Source organism: Centrocercus urophasianus, unplaced genomic scaffold (assembly GCF_019232065.1).
Source record: "Centrocercus urophasianus isolate 14NV4802_14NV808 unplaced genomic scaffold, USGS_Curo_1.0 seq_356, whole genome shotgun sequence".
Taxonomy (NCBI): domain Eukaryota; kingdom Metazoa; phylum Chordata; class Aves; order Galliformes; family Phasianidae; genus Centrocercus; species Centrocercus urophasianus.
Genome location: NW_024884929.1, coordinates 12,299 through 24,125, shown reverse-complemented (window position 1 = coordinate 24,125; position 11,827 = coordinate 12,299). Strand labels below are relative to the sequence as shown.

Here is an 11,827-nt window from a genome sequence, read left to right as displayed (position 1 = left end):
CTACCGAAATCCCTTCACCCCTCAGAAACATTCAGATTGCTGCAAATGCCTTATTTTGGAGGAAAATTATATTGCTTTTCAGTATTGTCTCCTTCTTTTCCTCCATTATGCTTAAGAGCAGCAGCTGGATTTCTCCACATAGGAATGTTTGTGCCCCGTGTGCACACCCCCCTCTCAGCTTTAGTGTGCAAATTACACCCTTCAATTATTCCTGCAAACAAGAAATTTGTGGAATGCAGTTGCGGACATGAAAACACCTTTCTCTCATTGTAGACATGAAAACATGTCATTGAGTGCATAAGAGAGAGTCTGTTCCCTTGGCACTCATATCACTGTTAATGAAAGGCAGCAAAATAATTTAAGTTGGGGTGGCCCTGCTAGTGAAACCATAACTTTGCACCTCTCTTTCAATTCCTTTGAGACTTCTACCCCAGGGCCAGATACGGTTGAGGAGGCCAGAATTCATGGGAGAAAACCGGTAGAAACAGGGACAGCGGAGATACACAATCCTTGTTTCCTCAGAAAGAGAGATTAAGGAGGCATAAAACAATCATAAAATTGTCCCTGTCAATGTTGAGGCTTCTCAACACAGTGGTTCTCAGCTGAGAACTTCCTCAACAGCCACGAGGAAAGACACTGTAGATCTGTGTGCTGCTTCCCTCTGGAAAGATCTCCCAGGGATCTGCACTGCTCTAGCATACCTCTAGCATATCTAGCCATCTCTTCAGCACTATTAAACCTGGAGCATACATTGACAGGGCAGCCTACCTGCCTCGATACGTCTGTCCTCGTACACTTCCACACTTTCTGACATGGTGCCGTACTGCTGGAAGGGCTGGTTGCTGAAGAGGTGCTCACACAGGAGGCTGCGGCACAGCTTCTTCAGGAAGCGCAGTACATACCCAATGCTGTTCACTGCCAGCAGGTTCAGGAGGTGCTGCTTCCCCTCAAAAAATGCTGAGACTGGAAAGGAAACAAGAGCAGTTCAATACCCAGCAAGGTATGGATGTTTATCATTTGGGAGCAGGGAAGATTTTACACTAATATTTGTCTGCATGTCTCAAAGTATTTTACCCAGTCACCCCACCTGAAGTCCAAAACAGACTAGAAGAGCTTAAGGACCTGGATTCATGTGACCCAGATCACTTTTCCCTGGGAACACTGAAAAATGCAGCCTGGCATGAATGGCAGTGCAAGGATATCTGAGAGAGGCATCCAACTGAAAACTGCTCTATAAGATCAAAAGTAGGCAATTACAATGCAATTCCCAAATTTCTAAAGAAAATGAAAAGATGAGAATTAAAGGTGTGGCTGTGAACAGAATAAAAGGTACCAGGGTTCTACTGAGGAGTGGTCTGCCTGACTAAATCAGGAATCTTTACTTAGTGGCATAACTATGTGTATAGGCAAGGGAGGGGTGGTGGTGGTCTATCTGGTATTCGTTAATCCATGAGAAATCTTTCATTAAAGTGGAAATCAGTATGTGTGAAAGGTGAATGAGAAGACTCCTCTGCCAGCAGGACAGCTCTTGTGCTCAAGAGGAAAGGGCATTGGTCAACACTGGCACAAGAACCTGCTGCTGATGCTGATGCTGGAAAGCATCTTCAATGGAGAAGAGGACAGAGATGTCACACAGAAAGGACTCCCTGATCTTGACAATTGCAATAATAAAATTGGCTGGACATACAATACTAAGAATAAAAGCTATCTATCTATCTATCCATCCATCTATCTATCTATTTATTCATTCATTCATTCTGAGAAGCTCAACAGGATCTGATCAGAGGAGAAAAGATGGGACAAGCTCACCAGAGATGCCCATGAACCACCCAGCTGACACATCAATGAAAAAGATAAATAGATTTCAAGGGGATGTTGCACAAAACATTCCAGGATAGAAGAGGGATTGTCAAGTCCTGGTGAAACCTGAAGTGATCTGTGAGTAGGATGAGAACCACTCTCAAGATACAAATCAAGGTGGGACTCAAAGGTGAGAGCAAAGAGATTAAAATTCCTGGGTGGAGCTGTCAAAGGAATATTTAGCCAGAATTCAAAGACTGCACAGGTCCTAGCCCCAGAGAGGTGGAGGGGTCACAGCAGACCCAGAGGACCACTTGTAGCAGGACACATTCAAGTGCCAACAAGTTTGCAGCGAGGACTATGTGATATGTCTGCCTGAACTTCACCACCCAGAAGGCTTTCTCTAGTCCTCCATCCTTCAGTCACTACTAATAAGTCTAGTTTTCAGTCTTAGGCTCATTATCTTCAGAATAGCTTCCAAGATTCCTGCAGACCTGAGCTACCATACGGGATTGCAGTCCACATCTGACTGAGCAGTCATGAGCTGAGCCGTAGAAAGGTGATGACTGCCTGTGCTGCTGCTGGGATGGGAGAGAGCTGCAGTTTCAGATCTCCACCATGACCAGTGGGCCAGAGGGATCCTGGGTGTCCAGAACAGGTGAGAGGTTTGGGACAATGTTGGCCAGGTGACTTTAACTCAAGTACATGAAGCCAGGACAGCTCAGAGGAATTGAGAACAGAGCATTTGTCAGGCTCGTTGATAATGTGACCTTTCTGCTTGCAATGAAAATCATGCAGCACAGAGCCAGGAAAAAACAATGGAGTTTTGCACTGTTACTCCAGTTTCATGTGTTTTTGACCAAATTTGTGTCATTCTTAGCATAATTCCAAAGTCTCTTAGAAAAGGCACACCTGTAGTTAGGGAGCACATAGGAGAATTAGAGAAGTGGGAATGAAGCAGCAGTGACATGCTGTTCCACACAGTGCATGGTCCCTGTACAAGTGCTACAACTTCTGGGGTTCACAGTGCTTGGCTTGACTCAGCTGCAGCTCTCTGAAGCTCTGAAGAGCACTGTTCCTACACTCCCATCATTTCGTTTCCACAGCACTCCCACGTGCCAAGACAATGTTGTGGCACAAATCTCCTGAAGTGATTAAAAATAATTCCCTGTTCAGTCTGAGAGACAGGCCAAGGCCTCAGCATGGGACAGGAGAGGTCGACCAGACACAGTGAGAAGTGTCACTCTGGAAACATAAGAAGCTCCTGAGAAATTCCCTCTGATCTCTGTTTCTCTCCGATGTATTTATTTAGAGATGCTCCATTGGATGCTGCTGCAGGACTTCTGCAGTTCCTGCAGCTGAGAGCAAGTTCAGCTCTGGGCCTGCAGTTGGACACATCAAAAGCTGAACTCCGTGCACTTTCCTTCAGAGCAACATGTGAACCTCACACAGGGTTCCAGAGCTGTTCTTCATTGTACAACTGCATGAAAAGCTCAGCTACAGTTGTAGCTTGAGCAATGAGCGGTGAGCTCTGAAGCTAGCCCTGCTCCTACTCTCAGTTACTGCTGCAACACTCCTTACTAGCACATCTCCCTTTCATCATATTGACACTGGTGCAGCAGTTCATTTTACACACGCAGAAGTGATGTTCAAAGCTGCTTGCCACTCTGTTCATGTAAACGGGACAGCTAGGACAGGCAATGTTAGGGATCATGATAAGGCTTCAAGTGTTTTCCAGTTGTTCACAACCCACAGCATTACAAGATTGCTGAGGTTGGCAGGTACCTCTGCATCTGTCTGGTCCAATCCCTGCTTGAGTTTGGACAGCCCAGCAGGGCACCCAGTCCCATGTCCAGGTGGCTTTATAGACACCTGAGGAAGAGATCCTACAGACTCTAGGCAGCTCGTGCCAGCACTCCATCACTTGCACAGCACAGCACTGCTGTCTGGTGCTTAGAGAGAGCCGCCTGTGCTCCAGTTTGTGCCCACTGGTTCTTGTCCTGGCAGTGGACACCACTGAAAAGAACCAAGCTATGTGATCTTTGCACTTTCCCCCCAGGTATTTACAGATATTGATGAGATCCCCCTGAGCCTTCTCTTCTCCATGCTGAGCAGGCCCAGCTCACTCAGCCTCTCTTCACAGCAGCGGTGCCCCGGTCCCTTCAGCATCTTGGTGCTGCTTTCCAGCTAGATGTCCTGGTGCCTGGGGCTGTTCTTCCCCAGGTGCAGCCTCGCACTTCTCCTTGCTGAACTCCCAGATGATCCTGCCAGCCCCTCTCTGTGCTGTTGGGATACCTCTGGGTGGCAGCATAGCCTCCAGCTGAGTTTGGTGCCATCTGTAAATTTACTGGGGAGGCTCTCTACTCTGTCAGAGCGTTCATGGAGTTGTTAAATGACTGAACCCAGTACCAACCCCTGGGGTACTCCACTTGTTACTGGCCTCCTACCCCTGCACAAAAATGCCATACCTGACACCATCTCTCCTCCATAGCCTTGCTTGATGAGTGAGAAGACAGTCTTTTGCTGAAGCGCACAGTCGATGCAAGCCTGAACAGCCTGCTGCAGGACTGAGGAAGGTCTCTCAGGCCCAAAGTGCTCTGGCAGTTGCTGCACTTTCTTTTGGTCGAGGTACGGCCCCAGATTAGCTTGTTTGTTGATGTAAATGCAGACTGTGGGCACAAAATCTCAACATGGTTATTACAAAAAGGCCCTCAGAGCACCCAGCAAATGCTAGCTTTGTGTATTTCTATTAATTTCATGAGCTCTTTCATTCGTGAATCAATGCCATTTGTGATGATACAGTCAGGCTTCCCTCTGCTAATTACCCATTGCTGAAGTGAAGTTAGTGAAGCTTGGGCCTTTGCTCATAGTCACAGACAAGGACAAGCTGAGGTCTTTGAGTTCCCACAAATGACCTGTATGTGCCTAGGGTTTGGGCTTTGCAGACCGTCCATGCACCCAGCTGGTGAGAAGAACAGGGACCCAGGGGGTGAAGGATAGTAATGAGCCAAGGTGTTTCAGCAACAGCTAAACTCTACCTTGAGGCATTTTGGTATTTTTTTTTTTCTTTCTGTGTGTTTTTTGGGCTGGTTTATGGAGATGCCTTTTGAAAAACATTGCTCTGATCTTAGTTTTATGAGACTTTGGCTCAAGCTTTGGCTTCTGGAAGGTGATTTCAGGGGGCTATGCTGTGCTGCAGTGCTACACCATGGGCTGTGGGAGGTTCTTGACCCTCCACATCCAATCCTTTCTGACCCCCCTTGTCCTGCATGCTGCACCACACCAACGGCACAGTTATTGCCTGCAGCACCGAGCCCATGGGGATCACAAAGGCACATCTGCAAGGGATGTGGGTACATTCCACGAGGTGGAGCAGGAAGTTTTTCTGTGCCGTCAGACTTGCTTGCAATAGCCAAAAAATCAGTGTTCTCCCTGTGCTTGTGTAAGCATCTTTAAGCCTGGCTGAGGCTAACCACATCTCAGAGGCACAGACTGGTGCTGTGGTAACTACAGGCGACCGAGACACAGCCTGAAGTCAGGCTAAAGTGAGATGTATTATAATAGCTGGCTGAGTGCACTGGAGCTGTCATCTCTCAGACAATATAACATTATCCTCTGACAGAAATCAGATATGTGACAAAAAAACATCAAGCAATGCGGAGGACATGATGACAGCTGCGTAAAGTTGGAAATAATTTACAGTTTGCATCGCTATAATGAAAATCTAGTGCGACTGTCATAGCACACACTGCCACCACATCCCTCACACAGCGGCAGAAGGGGCTCAAGCAGTATATCCTGGGTAAACAGGACCATAATAGCCATTGTAATTATTGTTACATGGCACCGTGCACCATCAAAGCATGGAGCAAGCCAAGGCACAGTGCACCCAGGGACAGCAGCAGCATGCATGGGTTGCAGGATGCTGTCAGGTGAATCTCACCAGGTGCCAAGCCTTACCGGTTCTGCTAGCTTGGGCCTGCCTCTGTCCCTTCATCCCTGCTGTGGCTGGAGCCTTCAGGCACCAGCCACATCTTGCAGTGCAGCAGAACGTGAGATGCTGCTTGGCGCTCTGCAGCCTTCATATGTGACAGGATAAATGAGAATAAAATATATTATTGTCGTCACAATGCTTAGTATCATTTTGCTACAAGAGCAGATGGAAAACTTCTCCTCTGTGCATCCCAGCTAAGAAATAATGGGATTTATATGTTTAGTTTAGAACCTAATGTTATCTAATCCATTTCTCTGCTGAAATCTCTGGGTATATCTACTGTCTTGTTGATTTTCTTCTCATTTACAGCAGTTTAAGGCATTGACCTATGTTCCTTCTGCTCTGATAAGTAAACAAAAAGGAGTAAGACTACCATCAGAAATGACCAGGTTTGCTGTTGCTGTGAGTCACTGGGGTCTAGGTGCTGGTTAACTCCCTCTTCGTCTTTCTCTTCCCACAGAGGCAAGAGATACTCCCTGCTCACATGGTTTTGGGTGTGGTCATTGTGACACAGATGATGGGGACACTATCAAGCATAAAATGGTGTGTTCATAGGATGCTGATGCCTGCATTTCAAGAAGAATGGGCCCAAAGTCTCTGCCATACCTGGCACTGTCAAAGCACAGTCCTACAGTCTGATCTGGAAGTCCCATTTTCATGAACTGTGCCTGCTCTGGAAAGCACAGAAGCCGGCTGCCAGCTGTGGGATCTGTTCAGCCCCTTGCTGCAGCATGCTTCAGTCCACATACCTGTAAGAGCCTGTGGGGTGGTTGATTTGGGGACAGTGGCTGCGTCCTGTGGAATTGAACTCACATCAGGCTCTGGCGTGCTTCTTGGTGGAGAAATTGGTAGGGGAGTCATCAGGACACGAGACTTCAGCTGCAAAAAAAGCCAATTGTGTGGGTAACAAAAACAAACACCAGATATTCCAGTTTCGCTCTGCATGTGTCCCTCCCCAGCAGCTCCCACCTGGGAGCAATTTGCAGCCGCAGGCTGGGAGCTCTACACTGGCAGGAGGCAGGAGCCCACAGCCGGGCTGATTTGCAGCAGGCAGCAACACTTCCAGCTATGGGATGCAAATATTATGCCACCCATGGGGCAGTTATTTACACCTGAGCAAACTGGGCATAGCACTCTAACAAATCAGAGCAGTGGCATTTTACAACCTGTTTCATGTGCGTGTAAATAATTCCCAGTGATTCACAACAGGGGAGACATGGGTGTTTTATCCACATCATACTTCAGGGCTAAATTCTGCTCTTGGTTATGGGGGTGTAGAACTTCTTTGGATCCAGCAGCACCATGAGGCTCCTTTGGGTTGGCACCTGTGTAAATAAGCTCAGACCATCGTCCACAGTGTGCTACTACCCAGCAATAAATAACAACTGTTGCAGTTACACCCAGCAATCTTCATGACCCACAGCTTGTCTCCAAGGAGAAAAACAGTGTGAATTTACAGCACAACATCACCATGTATTTTAGGTAGAACTGAAGCCAGACCATTAGCTACAGACCAAAACCTCCAGTAGTCCTGATGCAGAATAGAGGTTATTTGGGATAAAGATTTATGTTGTCCATGATTTATGGTTGCAACCATGTAAAACAAGCATTGCTTTGTTAGTGTGACAGTAAGAACGGGAAATGGAGGAAGGGAGAGGGGAGGTTGCTGGGCCTACCACCACCAAAGGGACTTTTTTAAATCTTAGGGAGTTTGGGCCCTTCCCCAGGTAGTGGCTTATCCCAGCAAGGGCTTCACTGTAAGAGGATTTTAGGGTCTCTCTTCATTTCAGTAGCATGGTAGCTAGTACAGGGATGGTATCCATCAAAACAAACAAAACAGCTGTTTCACTTGCACCCTAGCTCTTTGTCCCTGTGCTCACAGCTCACTGGCCTCAAGCAGAGGTTGCTGGTGGAGGCAGAGGTTTGCCAGTGCCCAGCAGCTTCTTCTACCTGGTACTTGGCGCTGGGGGCAAGGCAGGCTGCTGTTCAAGAGCAAAGAAAGAGAAGGCAAGTGTTGCCAACACTCAGCAGCTTGCAAGATCCTTCTTGACATTCTGTTGGTGTAGTGCGAGGTTTACTGCAAATTTAATTGCAACAGTACGTGCTCTTCAGCCTTTGGGTACAGATAAATGCCATATTTATTAGGGGTAGAAGAGACTATGCCTTCATTTGATCAAAATTAAACAATGCCTAATAACAAGAGACAGCATGGTAACGAACATGTCTGAAATACCTTCTGGGTACCAAAATCCACAGCTGTCCCTGTGTCTCACTAAGTGCTTTAAATTAAAGGTGTCTTTTCTCGGACTGACTCCTCTATCAGAAACCCAATCTGCCAGCTGAATGAGAGCTGGGCAGTAGAGAGCATGTGCAGATGCAAGTGAAAGAAATGGTAAAAAAGAGAGAAAGAGAGATTGGGAAGACAGAGCAAATCTGCCAAAGCACTTTGGGAATTCCTTGCAGTAAGGCTCTCAAGCAGCTTTTGAGTACCAAATGCCATAAATTGACTGAGTACAGCACAAGAGAAAAAAGACGATGGTTGCTTTAGAACACATTGTACAACAACAGCCCTGGTCTTATTGACCATGGAAAAGGGACCAGAGGAAGCTTGGGGAGAAAACAAGCACGTCTGCTCGGCAAAGTCACTGTGCATTAGAGGCAGAGACCATGTGGGTTTTCATCTAGTTGATGCAGGCTGTGCGCTGATTTGAGTATTCAACCATGACAGGGATGACTCTGGTGAGCCCTGGGGTTTCTGATATGCCCTGAACACCCACATGGAGCATTCAGCAGAGCTGGTATTTCTGCCATCCTATACAAAAACAGGGAGATAGGCAATGGTATTTCCCAGATACAGCCCTCCCCCCTCCAGGTTCTTCTGCCTGTTACTTGGATGCCCTCTAGCACCGCACACACCCTGCAGCAGCACTGCTCCGGCAGTGCAAGGAACGGGGCAGATCCTGCCACTACCAGGCGGGGCAGCTGGACAATCTCTTGCTAATGAGATTTAGAATCCTGGGAAGAATTCTGTGCTTAGGAAAAATACAGTGTCTTATTGCTTGTGTGTGCCCCATCCCTGGAGGTTTTCAAGGCCAGGTTGGATGGGGCCCCGGGCAGTTGAGCTGGAGGGTGGCAGCCCTGCCCACGGCAGGGGTTAAGGCTGGCTGGGCTTTGAGGTCCCTTCCAACCCAAGGCAGTCTGCGATTCTGTGATTCTCTGGCAAATAGCCAGCATCAGGTGCAAAATGATTTTTGGAAAAAGAGCTAGTGAAATTTTATAACCAAATCTGCAAAAAAGAATAAACAGGTGAGTGGAGAAAAGGGCTTTGCTCTGAGGTGAAGCATGGTGACATGTCAGTTAAGGAAGACACAGACATTTGCTTTAATATCTATGAAAACAAGCAATGGGTCATCTGGTTATAAAGAGTATGTGATTAAAAATGTATGGTATTCACATCTTGGTCAAAATAAATTTAAATCTAGGCTGTAAATTCCTAGTTCGCTAAAAATTCAGAAGTATTTTTCCATCTGCTCTGTAATAATTCGGCTATCTGGTTGCTATAAAGAATTTGGTTGCCTGCCACTTGGCCATAGTCATTTTTAAAAATGCATTTAAATCTCATGGCATCTGAAAGTTGTACAATTAGTGAGCTAATTAAATCAAGCTCAAGTTCCCCATCAAAAAGGCAATCTTTGACTCATGCTCAGACAGAGCATCTCGCTTCAGCTGAGTGCACTGCATACAAAGGCTCCTGCCAGAAAATATTTCTGTGGTGTACAAATCCTGCAATGTAAAACAATAGCATGGGGCCAGACACCTCGGGGTACAGACCTCAGAACACTGGGCCATAAATCGTAATGGCATTTCTTGCTGCTAGCTGCCACTCCCCAAGGAATAACATCATCTCGATGGCGGTGCCCAGCTGCCCTGACACTGTGATCCAAAGCATAACGCCATGGCAGAACCATGGCAAATCTGAGCCTTCCTCTCTGATTCTCCTGTGCACAGACTGGTGTTGCGCAAAAGGCTTTCTCACAGGAGGAGGGGTGTGATTGGTGTGGAGCAGAATGTGCGACCAACATCTATTTTTCACGTTACAGATCCATTGCAAATGGACAGACAGGCTGCTGACACACCATGCACAAGGTCAGAGTGAGATCTGGCAAACAACTCAGGGCTCCATTTCACCACATCTCCACAGTGTTATTACATCAGAATTGAGCAGTTTTAATCCACAGGGCCTACAAGTGACCCAGCGTCACTGATAACAGCATTGGTAACTGCAAGTGACTGAAGTAAATCAATTCAGATGTTTCCATCCTGAAGTTTTAATTTAATACTGAAGTAAACAATACTTTCTCAGTATTTCCATATGCCATGTTTAAAAAAAAACCCAAAAACTAGAAACATTCTATTTTTTTAATAGGGTGGAAGAGAAAGAGGCTCTTCTTTCTTTCTCCACCCAGCACTTGCACAGTTGCCTCCTTTCCTGCATTTCCCCTGAAATCCTAGGACAAAATTTATTACAAACAAAAGGAGGGGAAGAAGAGTGTGAAAAACACATATCTACCTTGTGTCCGGGCTTCCTCCCTCTCTTCTTTGGGATCTTTACGACTGGCAGAGCCCCGCTGGGTGCAGAGAATAGGCTTTGGACGGTCACCTTGATGGGTGCAGGCTGCAACGGGGGCCGGCCTCGCTTCCTCCCTGCAATGCGGGGGGATGGCATGGCTGTGGGGTCCTGGAGGGTGGGCAGGGGCGGAGAGTGGCTCATCCCAGGAGCTGTGGGTCAGCCAGGAGCAGGGAGAAAGAAGAAAAGAGCTTTCTACTCAATTTTTCATTTCATGGCTTTTCATCAGCACACCGAGCAGTAGCACATTTTCTCACATCGTCATTTTGTCTTTTACTGTGGACCATAAAGCAACAACAAATATGCTACAGGCATCCACCCATCTTGCAATTCACTGACCACATGCAACTCTTACTCCTCCAAAATGAGACCAGTCTGCAGGCAAGCCCATTCCTCCCCACGGACCGTGAGTACAGTGCAGGGAGCTGCATCAGGTGGCAAGGTCTCTATTGCAGGTGGCTAACAGTGAATTCCACAGTGGCATCCTTACCCTGCATCCTGCAGATGAGCTGATGAAGGCACTATCTTGCACTCGTTAGGATCACTGAGCTCTATGGCCTTTGAAAAGCACCTCAGTGTCTCTGTTGAGTCCTCATTTTGCCAGTGTCAGAGATTTGGTGGCCAACCGGCTCAAGTAGTGAGCAACTCACTCGGTGCTGAATGTTCCCACCCTGCTTACAGCGGGGTACTCTCCTGCAGTCCCTTCCAACCTGCATTTTTCTACAACCCACTGATTCTGCAGCTCCTTCCTCACCTTGGAAGCACTGCCCACATCAAACAGGCCTCCCCCCCATCTCGCAAAGCACAGCCTTCCCAAAGAGAGAGGCAGAGCTGGACCGCCAGGCTGCCGGCACAAAGTAGGAGGATTGCCAAACATTTACTCTCTGCAATTTTATAGCATCTGTTACCGCGCATGCTAGTAGTGGGCTTTTGGATGTACTCCATCAAAAGCTGTTATTTCATCACAACTTCGTGCAGCTGATGAAGTTGAACAGGGGTAATGGAGTGGAATCTGGTCCATTTCCCTCTGTCCAAGTTTTAATAAAGAAAACAAATATACAACCATACACAGAGAATCAAGGGAACACACAGCGTTCTTCATAGCTTCTGGCAAGGGTCGTGTGCTAACAAAGGTCAATAAAAAACCCATGCAGAAATAGCTTTTTGAATGTTGTTTTTTGCAGGCATCTGCTTTCCTGAGCGTGGGCAGAATGCTAACCCCGGCCCCAGCCGGCATACATTGCTAGGCATAAGGGCATAAGCAATTCTCATGCTTTTCTGATAAGCCTTGCTATGGCTGACGTTTTCAATTTCATGCTCCCCCAGGCCAGTGATAACAGAAGACTCCTTGCTTTACATTTTTACAGAGCTGACTCCTGGCCCTCTCGCTTATGGAGAAAAGCCTG

General features: G+C 47.1%; 1 protein-coding gene across 1 annotated transcript; it reads right to left on the bottom strand.

The window, feature by feature from the left end:
- Positions 1 to 768: 768 nt before the first annotated feature.
- Positions 769 to 10,535, bottom strand: LOC122167051 (sex comb on midleg-like protein 4; the record flags this gene model as incomplete). Its single annotated transcript, XM_042831258.1, has 4 exons — positions 10,365 to 10,535; positions 6,544 to 6,673; positions 4,269 to 4,469; positions 769 to 963 (listed from the first exon to the last, which is right to left on the bottom strand). Coding segments are annotated over exons 1-4 (682 nt in total), but the record flags the coding sequence as incomplete, so codon positions are not given.
- Between the last annotated feature and the right edge of the window lie 1,292 nt (positions 10,536 to 11,827).